Raw genomic sequence first — 23,681 nt, forward strand, 5'->3', positions numbered from 1 at the left:
TATTTGGGGGTGGGACTTTGTGTTGCCAACTCATTTTTAACAATTATCATATTTATTAGTAATGGGGTGAATTCATCCCTATATGTTTTAAAGCGATATCTTGAAAAATTAAAATCCTGGAACGTTCCGAAAAAATATATGGAGTTGGATACACTGACTTTTTCTTTTTTGAACATTAATGTTTTAGCTATATTTACCACCTAGGTGACTATGATCAATAAGTTACTCACTCACTCAGTAGATGGTGTTGCATGTGGTATGTTTCAGAGTAATAAAAGCTAGAGAGTTGCGGACAGATTTTGTATCAAAAGTTTTCTTCAAAGTTATGATCGTGAATCGAAAAAAGCGGGACTGACAAGAAGCCGTGACACCTAGGACAGACAACCTGGACAGACAGCCAGGACGGACAGTTTTGGTGTTGTTATTATTACATACTCAGAAGAAGGAGAGAAGGAAACGATTGCGCTTACATGTTGCTGTGAGGAGAAGAGAAAGAGAATCGAATTCCAAGTCACGTTCTAAGAAGAAAAGAGAGAGGCTATAAATCTAATACATATATGTATGCTCATGCTTCTCTCAACTAAATGTATCTGTGTGCGTGTGTGCGATGAGAGCAAGTGTATATACATGTATCTGTAGCAGCTGTATGTAATATACTAAACTTTAATTTCGTATTACTCAGCTATTAGTAGGCCGATTTTGATCAAACAAAAACTATTTTTTCAATCAAAGACAGCGCTATAAGTTGTAAGTTTTAGATATAAGTTTTTATGATTTTAAATGTCATAAAAACAGTAGTTTATTTATCTTTACTCTCAATTTGAATAAGGCATCATCCTTACCCTCCATTTCAAAAATGTACTTATATAATCACTCCACTTCTTATTATTAATATGATTAATAAAGATATGATGGCTCTTAAAACTAAAATAGTAGTCTAAATTCTTATAGGGTAATGCATTATTCCACAGCTCGTGTATTTTACTAAGATGATATTTTGCTCTTTCATCAAGTTGAGCTTTCCCATTCTTGTAGTCGATGTAAAATTCTAAAAACATTAGTTTGATATCATTCAATTCGTTTTGTAAGTCTCTAAATTCTTTTTCAGATAATTGTTCAGGATTTACAACATGATAAGCAAACGCACCTATTTTTTCTGTTTCATCATTTTGTTTGCTCATTTTATTCCGGCATGCTTTACACTCATCTCGTCTTGTATTTCCATTTCGAGCAAATTCTTGATATTGTTTTAATTCTCCACAAATTACACACTTTTTCATGATTTATTAAATATAAAATATCCAAAATAATTAATTCATTTTTGTTTGATTTTTTAAATGTCATAAATACCTATATGCAGTGCAATTACTCAATTTACTTTGTTAAAGTACTATGGTTAGTAGTGGATTTGTAATTTTCGATGTGATTCTATGCTGGAGGATTTCATATATAAAAAAGCCTGGTTTGAGGAAGTTGCCCCAAACCGGTATTATGAATACTACTCGCGAGAAATTGTTTAACCATTGTTAATATTTAAAAAATCGGTTTTAGAGTATTTTCGTGTATAATTCTCTATAATACAACATAAGAAGATATATATATATTTTTTTTAATATTCTCTGAAAGGGAGAGATCCGGGTTCGATTCTCGGTGGGAGCTCATGTGGTTCGGATTTCGCGTTAAGCAGTAGGTCTACGTCTCATATAGCCTCGCTGCTGAACGGGACGTTAAACTCAAAATCATGAAATCAACACTAAATGACCATGTACTTTCCCACCATGTACTTCTAAATGACCATATATAAGTTTCCTGAAAACCATATATACTCATTAATCAAACTTATACTTAAGGACCATTCATGTTTCCTAATCAAACTTATCATTAATCCCTCCTTCATGAACTGCCGTTCAAGCTTTATTATCTGACAACAACCTAGATGCTAAAATACTGATTTGGTTTTGTTAACGTGCATGAAGGTATTTTTTCTCTGTATTCGTAATAATTAAATTACGAGTAAGTACATTAAAATTTGTGTGTTACTTGCGCTTTTTCAGCGATGTAATTCATTTTTTAAACAAAATATAACTACTATTTAGGAGAGGAAACATTGTTAATTTGTAGCGTGCAGTTTTACTATACGGATCCATAGTATAAGTAGTAATAGTAGTAGAGTAGGAATAAGAGTAGCAGTGGTAGTAAAAACGAGTTAGAAGCCCCGCAGGGGTTCATTGGGTCCTGTTCTCGACATAAAATACATGTAGGCAAATTAAAGTCTTTCCCAAAATTTACCGTATATTTTACAATCTGTGGATCCGTATAATAAAACTGCGCCATTTGTAGAACTCTTTTTGAGGAGTATACTGTATAATAGAAACCATTATTATTATTATTATTATTATTAATTACAAGGGGAAGTTATCCTTCATCCTCCAGATAATTTTCGTATCAAGCTCAGAATATTCGTAACAGTTAGAACATACGTTAAATGATCCTCTTTTAATGGGTACCGTATTTCTTTTACTTACGTTAATAGAAGTACGTATTTTCTTTAATTAATTTATAGATTCATATATTTCGCGTCGACGCAACATAGTAAGATTTCGCTTAGGTACAATTAAATATATTACTTCTTCGTTTTATCAAAATAAACCATACAAATAGAAAACAAATGACAGTTCAATTGGCAACGCGCAAGTAATTGGAATCACGTAGTTAGTAGCGCTGACTGTGCCTCTAGTGTTATTTTATAACTCTATGCCGGATCATCAGTCGTAATGTGATTTGAAAATAATATCTCCTCCTCGGAGGTATAGGACACAATGTCCATTTTTGTCATAATTCAGTTTTTTATACATCTATGTTTCCTTTCTTGGGCTCCACCCAGAAGTACGTATGCAACACTACGTCCTACGTCTATTATTAAGGGAGTTAGATGAGGGAAAAGCAACCAAGTCCTTTATTGAGTAGAGGTAAAGAACACCATGTAGACTTGGAGCTGTATACCTCATTATCGGAAGCTGACAGTGTTCATGCCTAAATACAACAAAAAGGAAAGAAAGTGTCCCAACATAACTGTTTTAACGTCGTGGGACTGGCAACAATTAGTAAGACAAACATCTACTACATACAGAGTTTACAATATGGTGGCTTTTAAACGTTTCAACTCCCTCTATGATAAACGAGACTCTCCAAAGCCTCCTCTTGTTTACTCAAAAAGGGATGTTAACAATCAGCCAGTCTTTCTCTCAAAATGTGTACTGTTGCAAGTGAGAAACGAAATATTGGAACAGTGTATTTCAAAACATCCTTTGATGGTAAAGAGCAAGAGATCAACTTTCTTCGGTTTCGCAGCCAAGGACTGACGTTTCCAGCTAATTTACGTCCAGTCTCAAACACCACTATTTCTCAGCAAAAATACAACTATTTGATGTCTCAGTTTGCCATGATTTCTACAAGAACTTAAAACATACTAGTACTGGTAATATCAGTGAATATCCAGAAGACATAACTGTCGGTATTGACCCATTGAAATGCTTTTGTAACCAATAATTTATTTATACTGCTTTATATTTGATCTTCTGTATTGTTTTCTATAAGAGAACTTAACATCGACATCGAATAGGTCAGTAATGTGTATAATATTGATTATTTCTTATCCCACCAGTGACACTATTTCATACAATGTAATCTACTTATTAGTGGTAAACAACACTATGTCCATACAAAAGCATAAAATATCATTAAAAATACAAACAAATACAGCAAATTAACTAAACTCTGGTCCATAAGGAACGTAGTGGTAAAGTTTTGTTACAGTAGTTCAACAAACAGTAGCAGAAAATAAATAAAAGCAACAATCGGCATGATAAAATTGCTCTCCTGTAAACATAGATAAATCTGACATAGTGTCCTATACTTCCGAGAAGGAGATATTTGGAACTTTTTTTAACAGTTTTCTTTTCGTTATTATAAATTTTCAAAACTACATAAAATTTATATTTTTACATATTATTGAAATATATGTGAAATATAACAACTAATTGAAATATAACAACATTATGTACAAATTTTCGTATACCTTGCTACTTCTTTATAGATAATAAAAATTGATATACTTGAAGCGATATCCATATATTTTATCTTTATCTACAATTCATTATTCATATTTTTTTCTTCCATTTCAGGCTACAGGAACACGTATAGGAACTATTCTTCAGGCTCTTTCAACAATTGTGCTGGGTATAATATTAGCTTTATACTATGAGTGGAAATTAGGATTGGTAACTCTGACATTTGTCCCTCTTATAATAACGGCGACTTTCTTCGAAGGAAGAGTGGTTCACGCTCAAGGACTCACCGAAAAAGAAGCACTCGAATCAGCTACAAAGGTAAATTAGAATATAATAATTTCGAACAAACGAAAATAAATAGCTAGTTACTTATTTATAAAATTAAGCCCCAACAATTAATAATCAAAGTAAAATCTTAATAGAAAATACAAGATTTTGACTGCTTTTAAACTTCAATTAATCAAATCAATCAAAAGCTTATGTTACCAGTTTACCAAAAACAAGACAAGGTATTTATATACCCCTCCCACAAGTTGCTGGATTGAATTTGAGTTTAAACGGGATCGAAAGTATCATTGTTCATCTAAACGATCTAGAAAACTAAATTCGACACTGATAGTTGCCATCCCCCTCCCCTACGTTGTACCCTCCCCCTCCAACTATCAGGGCTGAACTTGGATTGAAACAGCATCAGAAGTATCACTGTTTCTCTCATCGACCCCGAAAACTATGAATTCAACACTAATATCGGTCATCTTTGATCATTTTTAAATTTCTCTCCCCCTTCCCTCCCCTATGTTGCATCGTCAAAGTGAATAGCTTAAAGTAATCCCTGCCCTAAACTCATGTATCTTGAAAATTTGATTGATATCGATCGGGTGGTTCAAGAGTGATGAATTCACAAAGGCAGTCATTTTTGTTTTTATTTTTTTACATATATATAACTCCCCCTCCCCTAGGTTGGCTAGTCAAAGTAAAATGATAAAAAGCACCCAAGGCCCGACCCTCATATATGTTGAAAATTTGATCGAGATTGGTTGGGTAATTCAAAAGTTATTAGGTTTTTTTTGTTTTTATTTGTACGACCTCCTCCCCTCCCCCTTTCCTAAGATCTATCGTTAAAGTGAAATTACAAAAATGTTTCCAGATCCAAACGTCATGTATCTTGAAAATTTGATTGAGATCGGTCGGATAGTTCGAGAGTTATTAAGTTACAAAAATTGTGACTTTCAGTCTTATATAAATTGATTTTTAAATATATATCTCCCCCTCCTTCTTTTCCCCTACGTTGCTCTGTCAAATTTAAATCATAAAAACGATCCCAGGTCTGAACTTCATCTGTATTGAAAATTTGATCAACATCGGTCGAGTGGTTCAGGAGTTATTAAGTTTTTATTTATTTGTATACCCCCTCCCCTCTCCCCTCAGTTCTAGCATCAAAGTGAATAGCCTAAAACCAATCCAGTCTCGAACCTCATCCACGTTACAAATTTAATCGAGATCGGTCGGCGGTTCAGGAGATTTAGAGTCACAAACATAGTGATTTTCAATTTTATATATATATATATATATATATATATATATATATATATATATATATATATATATATATATATATATATATATATATTTGGTCTAGGAATTAATTCGTGCGGGTGGACAAGAGATGGCGCAACGAACGGAGCGTCCCACAGTTCCGTGTATCCACACATGTGTTGCAAACCCCTGTCATCGCGTATCGTTCGTAGTATAGGGCAGTGGATTAAAGCGTCAACAACACCAGTTTGTAGTTAAGTGAACATGGCGCAATTTGTGCCTGATAAAGTGTTTTTGCGGGGTGTCCTGCTGCATTACTTTAACATGCAGAAAAGTGCGACTGAAAGTCATCGTATTTTGGTGGAAGTGTATGGTGACCAAGCTCTAGCTGAGCGAACGTGTCAGAAGTGGTTTGCACGGTTTAGAAGTGGTGATTTCGGCTTGGCAGACCAAGAGCGAGCTGGACAGCCAAAAAAATTTCAAGACGAAGAATTGACAGCATTGCTCGAGCAGGATTCGTGTCAAACGCAGGAACAACTTGCAGCAGCATTAGGCGTTGATCAAACAACAGTCTCCAAACGCTTGAAAGCCATGGGAATGATTCAAAAGATGTCACATTGGGTTCCACATGAATTGAAAGACAGAGACGTTGAAAGACGGAAAACCATTTGCGAATTGCTGCTTCAACGACAGAGCAGAAAGGGGTTTCTGCATCGAATTATTACGGGTGATGAGAAGTGGATCCATTACGTGAACCCTAAACGAAAAAAGGCCTGGGTGAAACCAGGTGAACCAGGTCCATCACAACCAAAACGAGATATTCACTGTGCAAAGGTTATGCTGTGCATATGGTGGGATATGAAAGGAGTGGTGTACTATGAGCTGCTGCAACCGGGTGAAACTATGAATGGAGAACGTTATCGACGACAATTAATGCGTTTGAAGCAAGCTCTGGCCAGAAGACGACCAGAATGGGAGAACAGACATGATAAACTTATTGTTCAACATGATAACGCTCGCCCACATGTCGCAAAACCGGTCAAAACCTATTTAGAAAATGTCGGATGGGAAGTTTTACCCCACCGCCGTATTCACCAGACGTTGCTCCTTCGGACTACTACTTGTTCGATTGCATGAACAACGATTTGATTGGACAGCGGTTTACTTCTTCAGAAGATATCGAAACATGGGTCTTTGACTGGATCGCTTCCAAGGATGAGGACTTCTCTCGCCACGGAATCCGTACATTGCCTGACAGATGGGCGAAAGTGGTGGCTAGCGATGGACAATATTTTTCTTAAGGTACTTATGTATTTTGTGTTTGTACTACAGCTTCAATGTGTGCGTACCAACCGCACGAATTAATTCCTAGACCAAATATATATATATATATATATATATATATATATATATATATATATATATATATATATATATATATATATATATATATATATATATACATTAAGGGGCTACCACAACTTGGCTCATGAATAGTACGAATAATAAGTATTTCCAGGATAGAAATAAACGAACTCTGGCAATATATGTAACTGTTATTATAGTTATTACCATCATATATTTTACTTGTGGTTTAGAAACGCATTTGTTCGTGTTTTACGAACCTTGAAAATGTCCATCTCATTTATTAAAACTTTCACATACCCTAAAATACGATTATTGATCTCTGAGTACTGAAACAGGGCATTATCAATGCTTGCAGTAGCTTCATAGATTTCCAATATAACGTGTGTTAACATTAGGACACCAAAGACAAATTCCTGATTATGAACAATGACATCGTTTCTGCCATAATACGCCGTACATATGAGAAAATTGTATGGATAACAGTATTTAGTCATTAATAAATTATCTACATGATGAAAAAATATTTCCCTCATTTGTTTAATGGTTAAATAACAATAGTTTTCTTTTCTATAGAAGGTATTCAAATTATTATGTTAATCAATTAATTTAATATTCTATCCTCATACTTATTAACAAATTTCTACTTTTTACAGATTGCAGTGGAGGCCATAAGCAATATAAGAACAGTCGTAAGTTTAGGAAGGGAGCAAACTTTTCACGAACAGTACATGGAGAAGCTTAAGGAACCACATGAAAAATCCAAGAAAAGAACTCATCTTCGTGGCTTAGTGTATGGACTTGGTCAATCCATGCCGTTCTTCGCATATGCGGTCGCTCTATACTATGGTGGAACTCTTGTAGTGTATGAAGATCTTCACTACAAAAAAGTTATTATGTAAGAACCTGTTTTAGTACAATAAATATTTCCTAAAGATTTACAATGATTCATTTTGAAATTAATGTATCGTGTATTAAGAATTTGCTCCGAATGAAAATCTAAATATCACACAAGAATAACACTAGAAAAAATTAACAATAAATTGTATGTAATAAGGAATTGTAATTCCTAAAACGTGTTGACTTTCCTTGTTGTTACTACTTACCTAAATATATGTTATCTCTTCCGATGCTGGGAATTTTGGCTATAGCAGTTTCATAATGTCGATGTACAAATAACTTATTAATTTATATGACGTATAAGCGTAATCTAGATAGCAAGTGCCTTACTCAATGAATGAAAGATATATACAGATGTTGTATATCTTTATATTTATATATGTTTTTGTATCTAAAAAGTGTGTGATTAAACATAAACTTAGGTAATCTTCGTTTATGTAAAGAAATTACTGTTCATTGCTTTTTCAGGGTATCGGAAGCACTCTTATTTTCTACAATGATGGTTGGGCAAGCCCTGGCTTTTGCCCCAAATTTTAACACGGCTAAGATTTCTGCAGGAAGGATATTTAAACTTCTAGATAGAAAACCTCAAATGCACAATCCACCACAATCGTCAGGAAAATGGGTAATTATATATTTATTCACTTCTTTAGTATAGGGTGACCCAATAAAACATCACACATTTTAATGACTTTAAAACAAAAAAAATATTGCAGATAGAAACTTGTTTATTCAAAAATATAAAATGGAATTGAATACAACTTATAATTACTTTGTTTTGATTTTAGTTTCTTTGCTCTGTTGTGTGTTGAAATGACACAGCAATTGCAAACGCATTTATTGCCAATAATATTCAATAAAACCTCCCACATTTTGAAGAGTACGAGTCGTCCATTCCACTCACTACTCTTCTGCCGTTTTTAGTCGTCATTATGGTTTAGTAAGAAACTCATCAAGCGTATTGTAAAATTCTCTCTATTCTATAGGGTAGAGCAAAATACGGTACACGAGAGATCGAACTTTCCCATCACCTTGTTATTAGAAAAGTTCCTCTTGAATACAAGTATATTACAATAAGTAAAGTTTCCTCTAATTATATATGTAAAGAATTGATAGGTACCCAATGACCAGGCGTCTTGGGGGTTTGTTGGTTAGGCTCAGTAGCGTAGCCAGGATGTGTGTTTGGGGGGGGGCCCAAGTGCTGTTATAGGCACATATAGAAAAATTACAAACATAAATATATATAAACATAAAAATATATAAAAATTACAAACATCAAAGTACCAAAGTACATTGCCGGACCTCTTTGGGGGGCGGCCCCTCTGGGCCCCCCTTCCCTACGCCACTGGTTAGGCTAGTCTCAATGACCGTGCGTCTTAAAGAGGGAATGAGAATTTGTTGATTAGATGCCTCTCAATGACCGGGCGTCTTAAAAATGGAAAGGAACTCAATAACCAGGCGGCTTAGAGCTTGTAGGAAAGGTATTTCTCAATTGGCCAGGAGTCGTTGAGAGAGGTAAGGTGTCCCCAATGGCCAGGCGCCTTAGAGCTTTGGTTGTGTGATCAACCGGGTTATGGTGTGCTCTCCTCTTTTATAACAAAATGTTGCTTACTGCTGGCTCTGCGTCACTAATCGAATGTTGGCGATGATGGACGACGTCTTCTTCGTTGCTCTCGTCTGTAGTGTGTTTGTTTACTTCAAGCATGTGTAGTAGACACATGATTACAGCATGGTGTGGACATGTAGGAACCTTACAGTATACAATCAAAATGTTTTGATTACAGTAAGCTACAGTGAAAGGAGCCTTTCGCTTAGTTTGTTGTTCAACTTAATAAAAATGTTCCTGATAGGAAGACTATCTTGTAGTGGGTCGAGAACTTCCGAACAACGGGGTCAGCGTTGCAATAAATAAATAAATAAATAAAATAAAATAAATAAAATAAAAAAGGTGCTTGGACGCCTGACAATATTGAGGCTGAGAGACAATCTATTTTGCAGTCCAAAATGTTCTACAAGGAAGAATGTTGCAGTTATTAGGCTTCCGAGGGAGAATGTAAGAAAAATTTTACGTAATTACAAACTGTTTTCAATACTATATTATGTTTTTGAATAAACAACTTTCTATCTGCTTTGATTCTTTTTATTTTTTATTAGTCTTTAAAAATTGTGAAATTTTATTGGATCACCCTGTAGTGAACTCCATATTAACTATTCCTATGAAGAAAAAAATATAAGTTTTTGCAAATAAACTTTCATTCATGATCTTCTGATCTAAATAAAAAAAATACATTAAATCTTATTTAGTTTTCTAAACACTATTTTAAATTTGTAAATTCTAAAATAAGTACGAAATATATTCATTTAATTTACACCTCAGAGTTTATCTTACATAATCTTTTGGATTAATATTTATTAGTTGAGAGCTGTCTAAGCTAAGAGAATTAGCAGACAAGTTCATTCAAATGAATCTATTCATTCGGAAAGAAATTGATACCAGAAGATAGATAATGAGATAGTACTTTTTGAACCTTTTTGCAGTACTACCTACTTATGGAAAAATTACTTTATAATTATGTATTTTCAGATATCTGAAGGAAACGTATCATACACCAATATTGAATTTTTTTACCCAACTCGACCGGAAGCAAAAATTCTAAAAGGGCTCAACTTGGACATAAGAAAAGGCCAGATGGTAGCTTTAGTTGGACCAAGTGGTTGTGGCAAATCAACGTGTATTCAACTGCTAGAGAGATTTTACGATCCAGTATCAGGGACAGTGGTAAGATTATAACATTAAATTTTATTATTTTAAGACAACATTGAAACTGTATTAGTTGACTTTATAAGTTACTATAACAGTCGGAGTAGATTTTTAATAGGACGAAGTATGGTTCTTTTCCATGGTTATAGATTCAGGCGAAGACGAATCTGTAGCGGCTGTAGAAACAATTTAATTTAAGAAATTCTTGATTATGTATCAATTTTTTGGACATTCTACTGATACTATGACATATTCGTGCCAAAACTTTAGATAAAGCGTCTAAGCAGTGATTCCTATAAGCACACACACACACACACAAACTGGTATATTCTGAGTTAATTAAATCTAATGTCTGAATTAATTTCATTTTGAGAGCATACAAATTGTTCTTCTTAAGATTTAAGGAATCAAATGGGATAATATTTTTCATTATGACAAAAAAAAAAAAAGTTGATTCAAAATGAAAATGAAAATACAATTTTAAAAAATGGCGACCGATGGCACAAGAAAATACTTATATCGAAAGATAAAAAATTGGCCCATGATTAGGGAGAAAAATTGATTTCATTTCTACTATGAACGGACTTTTCCTTTGAATTAAGAAATAATGAAAAAAGAACTTTAATTCACCTGTAAACACCAGAAAAGAGCTTCTGAATTGAAAGAACTATTTTGTAGACAGGCATTTGCATTCAAGAGTGCAAGAGGTTAAGTTTGAAAGTAGTAGTGGTTATATTGGTATGACGAAGGAATCTTAGGCACGTAAACATTTTATATAAGACGTGCTCTTTCACTGAAAGTAGTTGCTTTGAATGTTCTTACGTTAGAACTAAGAGGCTACTAATAAATTTAGATAGGGACATTTTGATAAGAATTGAACATAGTTCTAAAACATATCGAACATAAATATAACATATATAATAGTTGAAACTTTTCTCCAGATCTCTACATAATCAAGAATTTCTTCAGGTAAATTGATCTTCATGGCCGCTATAGGGTAACTACTTTTGCCTGAATCTGTAACCACTGAAAAGAATATATAATATGATAAAGATCTGGCGACGATTATAGTATGTTATTATCTAATTGCTAATGAAAAATGGTTACGATTTGGCTCGTTGTGTATATAATTTTTGAAGTTTTACATTTTAACTGCTAATTGTGGAGCTTACTGTAACATATGAAGATAAATATTTATGTATATAATTTTGTGAGTGTAGCTACAAAACAAAAGACCATTGTGCATATAGAAACACGTTGACCTGCATATTATGAATAATTCAAGTGATATATCAGTTATTTAAATTATGCATTTTCTTCACTAAGCATTTTTTCTGTTCTTAGTAGAAATTCGAATATCGGAAAGATGAAGATTTAAAAATTGCAATGAGTCCAAATATATTTCTTACCTTGACGAAGGAAACATACCGTAAGTTTCCGAAATATACGCTATCACCACATGCATATTTTTTAACGTGAATTCAGAATTAATTCTATTTCTTTGTTTACGCGAAAGTGAAGATAATTCACTCTAGCTTTCAACCTTTCTAAAAGGGCATTATTTTATATAGCTATGTTAAGTAGCTAATCATATTCAGTTTTCATTAAATTTATGATCATCTATATAGAATAAAATCTCATTATTCTTCAATTATATTTAGTAAATTGAAAAACTAACCGGATTTATTTAGTTTCGATTATACATGCTGGCATATTTGGATAGTACAATGTCAATACTTTACTAAGTTGTCAGTTACCATGTTTAATCCTGAAGCTTAATTTTGAGGAATCTATCACAATAACTTCTTAATAACAATACATTCGTTTTTCCAGTATTTTCATAGTTAATTTCAGATCTTACTCGAGACAAAGTAGTTGGATAATTTTTTCAGACTCTTTCAGAGTAATTTTATAATCGTGGATTTATATTTGCTAAATATTTCTCTGTAGAATAAATATTATGTCCATCATTCAATATGAAAACACTTCCCAATTTTAGCATGTTTTTCGTGACAACTGGCTTGTAATTCATATTAAAGAGTTTCCAAGCGAATACATTATAAGCTGTTTCTGACATATTTATGTGGAATCTACATTCTCCAGTGGATAAATGACTTAGGTTCTCACTTTTCGTTGAAAAGACTCTGGTTAGTATTCCCAACGAAAGTACACGTGGTTTAGATCTGAGGTTAAGCTATATATTCACATCCTTGGAGGCGAGAAAGGATATTTTTTAACTTGAACGTGTCACGATTATTCCCCAAGGTTAAAATAGACGTAAAAAGAGACTAAACTGCAAACAAACACGCAAATATAATTTGTTTATATTATTGAGAAATTACCTTTTACCCCCAAATTACATTTTAAATATTCTCTGATTATTTTTCTTTTCTAGAAACTGGACCATATCGATATAGGAACAAAGAATTTAAATGACTTAAGGTCACAACTTGGTATTGTGTCTCAAGAACCAGTCCTTTTCGATAGAACACTTGGAGAAAACATTGCGTATGGAGATAATAGTAGACAGGTGTCTATGGATGAAATTATACAAGCAGCTAAACAAGCCAATATACACAATTTTATCACATCGCTGCCATTGGTAAGTAATTTCAATGGTGACAATTGATAATGAACAAATCTTTCTCTCAGCATAACCTGTCTAAATATGGCAAGAATGCAATTTTATGTTAATCTTGTCAAGATTGAAGAATTTTTCATTATATTACAAGTGGTTTTAAACATTTTTACATTTTCCATACTAAGCATCATACAGCAGTCAATGATAGGTCGTTCCTAATACACTGCGACGTCCTTTAATTTAATTTACAAAAGATGGCTTTTTGATGCCATTTTACAAGAAGAAATTTCAAAATTATGGATATTTTAACCTTGCGATTCCTGTAAATGCTCTGGATATTCTAAAATGATAAATTTATCTTGATAGTTCCACCAAGTATCAAAGTTCTAATACAAATAGTTCGGAATTTTGCTGTGGGTGTGGAGGTGGCTGGGTCATGTGAAAGAAAATGTTAAAATATGAAAATTCGATACATTATTTAAACATCTACTTTCCTAACAAACAGTTGATATCTGAAAATTTGCTCTACTGAAAAGTCAAAGTAGCAAACATCTATATTACCAAACGCTAGTTAGTACATTAACTCAAGACTTGCAACTTCATTTAATGTACAATGTAATATGTATATGTATATATTGGTAAAAACAGAGATTTTTAAACCTTTAAATACTAAGATGATACTACAAAATAGATAATAATAATTAGATTTTTTTTTTTTTTTTTTAACTTTCACTCTCACAAACGTATATCATAATTTTACTCATATCGTTACGCATATTATTAACTTATCTTTGAATTTAGGAAAAAAGTAATGTCAGTGAATCATGATTTGGTATTACCTTCAAGGTCCCGAAGAAGTTCTAAGTATTTATCTAATAAGACACAAATTAATAATGATGTTTTTTCGTACTGTTTCATTGAGACTTATTATTTATTTTATTTATTTTTCAAACAAAGAGGAAGATAAGTTAATTCGTAGTTTTACTCTCGAGCGACTATAGAAGAGGGCAAAGTCTTAAGCATGCGGAAACAATCGAATTTGAGGTTTCACCGTCTTTACAAGTTCTAGTTATTTTCTGGACGTTGGCCTGTCTGTCTCGATGTATATACACACGCTTAGAGGCGATATCTAAACAACATTTTATGCTTAAAATTTTTATAAGCTTTTAAAGAAGGTTGGAACTTTCCTTCTCCTCGCGAAAATAAGGTTAGTTTATTAGTGTGTGAAAAATTGTTATTTTCATAAATACGGCCTAGGTGGTTCAAACAGGGTTGCAAGTAATATTTCACTAATTATCTTACAACACAATATTTTTTTTTCTTGAAAAAGATCTACAAGAGATAATTTACTTTTGTAGTAAATTTTCTCGCACGACTTTCTTCATATTTCATATATAAGTATTTCATTGCCACTTTTATAACAGAATAAGTCGTTTTTTTTCAAAGAAAGAAAAGAAAGAAAAAACAAGAAGGGACACTTTACCCTTGTGGATAAGAATAATTTTCTCCAAAGCAGCTAAAGTGATCTTGATGATATTCTATTGTAATCCCCTATATGTAATAACTTTTTCAGTTGAAAACATCCACTAGGGTGAATTCGCTCTTGGAAAGAGCTTTTTTTTCGTATTTCGTAAATACTGTAAATATTACAGTAACAATTTTACAATATAATATGTCATTTTCCTCGGAAAATGTCGGAAGGAGTAGTTTACAGACGATGTGAGAATTTAACTTGAACACAACAATAGTAGTGGAGGTCTTGTTATCGTAAACACTAACATGAATTTTCGATGGATTTACACGTTTCATTATCCGTACATGCCATTTTCCGATTACATCTTTGTGTTCATTGGTATATTGAGACCTAATAGTTACGTCGTTCAATGTATTAAGCTCAAATTTTATATCATTGTTTTAATAAGATTCTTTATGGGGTTGTTATCAATTTTATTTCTACATTAATATATAAGGTTAGTTTACTGAGGAGTAAAAAATTGAAACTATAATTTTCTCGAACACGGCTCTAATTATTCCATTTACTGTTATAGATGATTACTGCTGTGTGCTGTTATTGTTATGGGCTAATTTTATTATATCATCTTTCAGGGATATGACACTCCTTTAGGGGAAAAAGGCACTCAACTATCTGGGGGCCAGAAACAACGAATTGCTATAGCTAGAGCCCTTGTGCGGAATCCAAGAGTCTTACTTTTAGACGAAGCCACCTCAGCTTTGGATACAGAGAGTGAGAAGGTAAGTATTATCTTACAAAATGCTATGCGAAAATATTATAAAGTTAGAAAGTATAAAGTGCTTATAAAAACATTATAAGAATGAGCAATTTTATTCTCCACACAAATCAACATTTTTTTTTTCTCTCTCTTTGAATTGATCATCTAAATTGATCCTACTTTTATGTAGCCTGCAATTTCCCATAAGACACACATTAGTACTGTAGTCTAAGACCAGTGTTGCCAACAAGTTGTTACAAAAAGTCGCTAAAATATTTTTCGTGGAATATATATAAGATTCGTGATTAATTCAAGCTATAGTACTATCTACAAGAACGTATATGAAAGACTCATGTATAACTAACAATAATTTTACTTTTAAATATTTTTAACTTTATGATCAATTTTGCTTCAACAAAATCAAAAATGAGTTCAGAAAAACGTAAAATATTAAAGGTCTAGAAAAAAATCTTACTTCAATTCTACTCACGCTTCTACAGATAATTAGTTTGCTATCGGTAATGTACTATTTGTGCCTCTAAACGGAAGCTCTGTAAACTATATGTCATTACAAGCTGGAGTTGGTCCCCGGTAGAAGGTAAGAGATACGGCAATCAAAGTGGGAATATAGAGATAAATGTTGTGTACTTTCCCAGATAAAATGTTGTGTACTTTCCCAGATAAATGTTGTGTACTTTCCCAGCTCGTTAACACCAACACTGATTCAAATAAGCAAAAGGAAAAAGATATATATATGTGAACTGATTCGAGCTAATAGTACTTATTTTAGGACAAGTTGTTTGAAGCACAAAAGTCGCTAGATTTGTAAGTAAGTCGCCAAATCGTCATTCCAAAATCACCAAAAAAGTCGCTAACCGGAAAAAATAATTTTTGTCGCTATCCTTGATGGCAAATCCCCTAGATTTAGCGACTTTTCCCCCAAATTGGCAACACTGTCTAAGACTGTGTTTCTTGAAACTAGTACTCTTGATATCAACTTTATTCCTATGCTTCCAGTGGTAAGTTTACTTTTATCTTTGATCAGTTGGGTCAGTCGTTCAACTTCAATATATTTCCGTTTCTTAGGAATTTAAGAGTTATATATCAAAATCGTCAATTATTTCCGTTATATTTCATAAGGTAAAAAAATAGATAAAATTGTCAGATAGTTATGTAAAAGTCAGCTATTAAATTGAAAGCGACGTATACAAAATTACAAAAAGGCCATGTTATTTCTAACTATTGTTGACAAATGGTCAAACAGATAATCGTCTTATAATTACATGGGCGCATGGGGGGATATTCAAAATTATAAAAAAATGGATATATGGTAAAAAATTGGCTACTTACCAATGAATCCTCCCTTGAAAAATTTAAACATTTTGACGTTTTGGAACTCTCAGCTGGTTCCTTCCTCAGTGGCAAGGTAAAAAGGATTAAAACGGAAAGGAGATAAAAGGAGTAAAACTAGGAATACATACCACTATATAAAAGTAACGTACAAAAAAGATCCTGAGATGAACAGAGCAGAGTGATAAAAAGAATAAACTGAATAAAAAAGAACGCGGTGTCTATGTTAGGTCACTATTGCCAGATCCAAAGTATGCATCAAAGGTAGGTACCCAAGTTCGATCAATGTTGCCAGTATCAAGGTTCAATGCAGGTTTGTATTTATGAATAAAGAATGATTCTTTAATTTCCCGTTGTTTTTTTGATTTTGTTGAACCTATTCTTCATTTGTTTTAGTTGTTTAGATGAAGCGCTAAACCCGACATGCCTTCTTCTTGTGATTTTTTTGATTGTCTAACATGTTCCTTCACACGCGTGTTAATATTACGTTTAGTTTGGCCAATATATGAGGAATCACATTCGCAATGGACGCGGTAAATACCTGCTTTATTTAGTGGATCGACAAAATAGCTTTTAAATCCAGTGAGATGTTTTTGTAAACTTTTGGGGGGAATACTTGAAGCAGATATGTTATGCTTTGCAAGAATACGTTGAAGTTTTGTTGAAAGTTGTGGAAAAATTAGAAATTCCAATCCAAGTTTTTGCTTCTTTGGAAGTTACCGTTTTGGGGACTTGTAGCGATCTACGTGTTTGATTAAACCATTTTGTAAAATACACAGCTTATAACCGTTTTCTTGTCCTATTTTATATAAAAACTGTATTTCTACATTGAGATCTTTTTGACGGTCACAAATTAATAATGCTCTACAAAAGAAGTTCTTCTAAATATTGGCCTTGTACATTGGCGGATGAGCTGACTGTTGGTGTATGTAAGTAGTGCCTGCATTGGGTTTTCGGTATAATTTTGTAATAAATTTATTATGTGATCGGGTAATCAATAGGTGTAGAAATGGAAGGCCGTTATAAGATTCACGTTCAAGGGTGAACTTCATCCTAGGATGCTGATTGTTGAATTGTTCAAATATTTGTGTAAGTGTATTTTCGTCACGAACAAGTACTAAAATATCATCAGCATAACGGTAATATCTAACGTGTCCTGCCGTAAAATAGACGTTTCAATCTGATTTAAAACGATATTTGACAATATTGGGGATAATGTGTTACCCATGGCTAAGCCATCGTTCTGAGAAAAGTAATGATCTTCAAATTGGAATATATTAGTTGTTAAACAAACCTCAAGTAATTGTAATAAAAAATTAGTAGTTTTTCAAGGGAGGATTCATTGGTAAGTCGCCAATTTTTAGTTAAGATAATCGTCTTTTTCAATGAAGTTTTTCTTACTCACTATTCATAAATCTCACAACAGTTTCTTATAGGATGGTAGTTTAGGAACTTATAAATATATTGAACAACGCTTCACTTATTTATTAGTGTAATTTCATTAATTTAAGCTATTTTAAAATCTGGAAAACATTTACCGTAAACACACTAAGTTTGTGGTGGACAACATCGTACCCATGGAGTTTTCGGGAGTCTTCCGTTTCCTTCCGCACTCTTATTCCACTAATTCCTTTATTAATATTTACTTTCATTAATAAGATGTCTCTTTTTGCCTCCAGAACATAACAGTGGAACATATAACAAAAATGCATGATCGTTTATCTATAGTTTTTATCTAGAAACATTTATTTTAATAATTACTTACTTGTTTAAGCTGGACAATTTATAATAGAATTTAGGTTAGCCAGTACAGAGAGTTTTCATTCTGTTTGGCCGTGTAAACATTTTTGTAGGAATATGTAAATTTATTATTCTCTGTTGGTTAAATTGCAGATTGTTCAGGAGGCGCTTGATAGGGCGAAAGAAGGAAGAACTTGTATTACTATTGCCCATCGATTGTCAACTATTCAGGATGCTGATGTCATATGTGTTATTAATCATGGAAAAGTTGCAGAGAAAGGAACACACTCAGAACTCCTGTCAATGAAGGGAATTTACCATAAGTTGCATAGTCTTCAATCAGGCCAAAGGAACAATGATTAACACATATGACTCAATAACTCTATGTTATTGTGCAACATGTAGCAGCGCGTAAAGTTAACGTTAGCTTTTGCTGAAGAAGTAAAAGTATGGTGCTCTCATAATGATCGATAGCATTTTAAGATCATAGGAGAAAGTGAGGTATTAAGTAAATACATCACCTTTAATACTGCCATTCTTCGCTTTTACGAAGTGCTGGAAGGTTACAAAAATTGTGTTGAATTAGCTTAATCCAATGATATTATCTAATTCAACTATAAGAAAACTTAAGAGTGAACTTATAAAGTTCCAATTTTATATATACTTGTTACACCAATCTGTTCTTTCTGCTTATTATGTTTATTTTTCATGAAGAGACTGTCAAATATCAAGATTTGTTGAAAAATGTAATGTATATATACAGTACACTAGATAAAAGCCACATATACAGTATACTAAATATCAAGTTTAATGATATACAGTATTGCGTATTGCGCTCCATAAAAACTTCATACGCAATAGGCATATTCCATAAGTAAATATTATAATCATACTGCAATATCGTAATGTTTTAATCAAATATTTTATATAAAAGTTCCAGCTCAAATTGCCATTAAGAAGTGTAAAGCGTTGTATTTACTCTGAGAATTAAAGCGAATTTTCATGTATGAATTAGTCTTACACTCAAAGAGTATTATTGGAAGAAAAATACAGTATAATTAGTTTCTTGCAAGATCTATTTCAGACTCGTTAATAATTGTTCAGTTTTAGCAAAATTAGTTCTTCTCATCACCAGAGAAACAATATGGCAAAAAGAGGAAAGTTGAAGAAATATGCGACCAAGCAAGTAATTGTCACACGTATGAAAATTTGACTTGTAGACTATAAGTTGAATTTTATTCTCATTAAATTACTATATTAAGTTTAACTAAAACAAAAGAAAGAGCAATGCAAATTTTTAGTCTTTGTAATTAAAAACAACATCTTCATTGTTGTTGTTACTGTGTTCAATTTTTTCCTGTGATTCAGGACCTTCATGTAATGTAAAAATAAGTATATATATATATATATATATATATATATATATATATATATATAATAAAATGTAGGCATTATTTTAAAAATAATTATAAATATGAAAATTTTTATACGATAATCTTGATTTAAGTATTACATTTCTTGTATTACTTTTCCAGTTATAAGTATCCTGTAGTCCGACAACTGGAATAAATATTTTCTAAAAATTCTCAAATTTGTCAGACTATTAACATCTCATCAATATACACTTCCAAAACTAGCTCTTACACAATTTTCACATTAACTTAATGCTTCAATATTTTATATAAGTGCAGAGACATATACAATAATATCTTACACAATTGACAAGAATGGTCGTAGTTTGCCATAATGTACATATTTTTTTTTTCCAGCAGGTAGTAGATTTTTGTTCATATGTTTCATTTTAAATAAAAAGATTTTCGGAAGTTTATCATATAATACTGATGTACTACTAAATAAAACTGCTAATGAACTTGACAACTTTTCTGTATAAAAATTAAGAGAGAAACAAGTATTTCAGAGTATCATAACAAAAATTTGTAAGATTGTTTGTAATCACACACTTATCTCTTCACAATAATGTGTAATTTTTCCTTACATTACACCTTCTGTGCTCAAAAGTGTTTTCTTTCTACGTATTACGTTAAAATATAGTTTACTTGTACGTTTGAATCATTGTAAATACTGTGCGACGAATTCATCTTCTTTTCTGTAGGTTTTTTTTATTATCTTACATATATATACACATATCTATCAGTCAACTATATTACATGTCCAATTATCAAATATAAAAAATCAGGAATAAAATTAATACTAACTTATTACTATAAATGCATTTACCAAGATATATGAATACGTGTTGTTGAGCAAGAGACATAATTATATAAAAAAGGTTGAAAATAATGATAAAAGTTGGATATAATAATTATATTAGGATCAGAGATGGCTCTATAATGTAGTCAAAAAATTACGTTATTTTCCAGTTAATATAAAAAAAAAAATACAGATATTTATTCCTATATACGAATAAGGAACACCCGAACAAAAAAATGTTGTTATTTTGATATTGAGTTTGCAACCCTGATTGATGCCTACAAGAGATTTGGCATCATAGTGTAAGTCATGATGCTTGGTGTTACTCTCCGTTCATGTGTTCTGGCTTGGCTTTTTATAGCGATCGTCTGGCTCACAAAACAGTTCTTTAAACACTTGCCCTTACGAATAACATAATCACACATTTTTCGTGACTGAAAAAAATATCGTTTAGGTAGGCCCAGTGAGTCCGCAGGAGATGAGGAAATAGGACAAAGTGTAAGCTCTGTGGCTATATTGACATGCTCAACACAAGGTAATCGGGGCGGATTTGTTCCGTTTCTCTCACATACACACAAAAGAATAATACATACTGTGTCAAAGACAAGAGGAATCCAGAGTAGGATTTCGAAACATTTCGATGCTTGTATTCAAAATATTATGAAAAAAATACTTTCTTAGTGTGTTTACAATTGCGTAATTTATGTATTTTTTTAACAAGCATTTAGGGAAAAAAATATTCTTGAACTACGTTTGAAGATGATTTACCACTGAAATGTTACTGTGAAAGCAAACATATAAAGCCAGATAAATATATAAATATTACACTTATAATTTAAATAAATAATTATAAAATAACACTAACTAGATAATAATCAATTGTCAAAACATATAGGGCAGATTTAACGCTTACAACACTCACGGGGATTCAGTAAAATCAGTCATCGGTAGACTTGCGGAACTTTATACACATATTAAAAGTTTCTCTTGAATATATGGTTTGCAAATTCGTCTTCGGCATGGAATAACAGGTCCGATTCTCTATAGGAACACTTGTAATTCAGTGTTTACGTCTTCGCGTCCGAAAATGAATGGTTAAATGAATTATTCGTTTGCTTGAGGAACGATCGAAGTTGACTGTACATTTGTTTCAAAGCATTATAAAAATATTATTATGATTCTAGTTTTGAAGTTAGTTAAAATCATAAATATGCGAGAAATGAATGTAGTTTTAACTGTTTACTACGTGGTATTATTTCATTTTTGTATCGTTTCAAATTTCACTGTTATGTATGTATAATTGTATATGCAACCGAATATATATATGTAATACAGATTCAGTTAAGATGGGGGAACAATGACTCAATGATAAAGCGCTTATCTCTGGTGCGAGAACTTCCTGGTTTGATTCATACCACATACCAGTTTGTGGTATCCTTGGGTTTTCTCAGGTCCTTTCGTTTCTTCTCACATTCTCATCCCTCCAATTATTCGTTTCATTTATCGTAGAGGGCAGCACCGTAGCACGTAAAACTAGAAATTTTATTCCATTTACAGAATCGATTGAGAAAATGCAATTGAAGAAATAGGTTGAGTAAGGTTGGCAACTTCAGTTGTTTTTCACTTCTTGAATAGCTTGAATTCTTTGTGCTCAGTAAAGTACGTAAAGTAAGTTAAATAATTCTGTATGTAAGATTTATACTGGATACATGATTACGCAATGGCATTTTTTCCCTGTAATATTTGTATCTAATGTCAGAATTTATCGAATGCCTTCAAAGTAAAACATCACTGAAGACACCAAAGCCAGAGGACGATTCTGCGACGGAGGGAGGAGGTGCGAAACCAGTTTCACTGCCATTGCATTGTCTATGTGACTTCACTGTTGTAGAATTGTATAGAGCCATCACTGATAAGAATACACACTAGTGTTATTAATTCTGTCAACCATCTTTTGATAATTGTATAATACAGTTAATCATGGTACTAAAATGAGAGTTCTAATATCAGAATTGAATAGTTTCTTGCTTCATCCAGTAAACTACAAAGAATATGCAATATTTTGCTACATTTACCTAAATATTGAAATCGTTGCATACTCTTAACAAATATTGAATAATGAAATTGTATATATTGTAAGTGTGATTTTTGATAAGATAGAACAATTTACCATAATTACGTAATACTGGAGAAACCAGTGTTGGAATTCAAGGCTATTGAAGAAAAGTTAAATTTTAATAATCTGACAATGTTCTACAGTATCAGCACATACGCAGGAACTTATTTCTGGAGGGATCCAAAGCTCTTGGAAGGTTCAAATTTAATAGGGAGATAAATTATGTTGAAATTTGTACAATCAACCGTAAAGTTAGACTAAATTTACGGAAAAGTCGAAATTTGGAGCGGAGTCAGGGCTTTCAGGACCCATTCCCTGATTACGTCTTTGGTACAGTACATATTACAGTTTTAAAACATTATTACACGTACAAGTATTATGATTCACTTTCATTTACCATATTTCATTGCTCTGTATAGTTATATCTTAAATTAAGCACATTCTGAAATTAAGATAGTACAGTTAACAAGTTGATATAAATAGTATTGTGATAACTCTATTCATTACAATACATTTTTTAAAAAAAAAAGATTTGACACAGAATGATTAGAGGAAGTTCTTTCACTTTGTGACTTTAGAAATGCAATAATAAAAGGGCTCTTTTCCATCTACAATACTATCAGTACAGATCAAATATTTTTGAATTCAAATGATGAAATAAATGTTTATTCCATATAGTTAAATGATTTGTAAAGTTTGTTAAGTAAGCTGTACATTATGTGAAACGTTGTTAATTATAGTGTTTTATTAAATATTTTGATATTAAATTTTTGTTCAACTTATTTGACACAAAACCTTCGATTATTTTCAATTGTTTCTA

The 23,681-nt window shown here is 32.3% G+C and overlaps 1 protein-coding gene across 1 annotated transcript in view; it reads left to right on the forward strand.

Moving 5' to 3' along the window:
- The window catches only part of LOC145671044 (multidrug resistance protein homolog 49-like), an 82,855-nt gene extending 63,167 nt beyond the window's left edge, over nt 1-19,688 (forward strand). Inside the window, exons 16-22 of the mRNA XM_081739724.1 lie at nt 4,185-4,388; nt 7,628-7,869; nt 8,340-8,496; nt 10,456-10,650; nt 13,028-13,234; nt 15,320-15,466; nt 18,688-19,688. Of these exons, the coding sequence (XP_081595850.1) occupies nt 4,185-4,388; nt 7,628-7,869; nt 8,340-8,496; nt 10,456-10,650; nt 13,028-13,234; nt 15,320-15,466; nt 18,688-18,897 (1,362 nt within the window). The 3' untranslated portion in view covers nt 18,898-19,688. The remainder of the gene's footprint in view (nt 1-4,184; nt 4,389-7,627; nt 7,870-8,339; nt 8,497-10,455; nt 10,651-13,027; nt 13,235-15,319; nt 15,467-18,687) is intronic.
- The last annotated feature ends 3,993 nt before the right edge of the window (nt 19,689-23,681 follow it).

The sequence above is a fragment of the Thermobia domestica genome, chromosome 15, assembly GCF_964235325.1.
Source record: "Thermobia domestica chromosome 15, izTheDome1.hap1.1, whole genome shotgun sequence".
Taxonomy (NCBI): Eukaryota; Metazoa; Arthropoda; class Insecta; order Zygentoma; family Lepismatidae; genus Thermobia; species Thermobia domestica.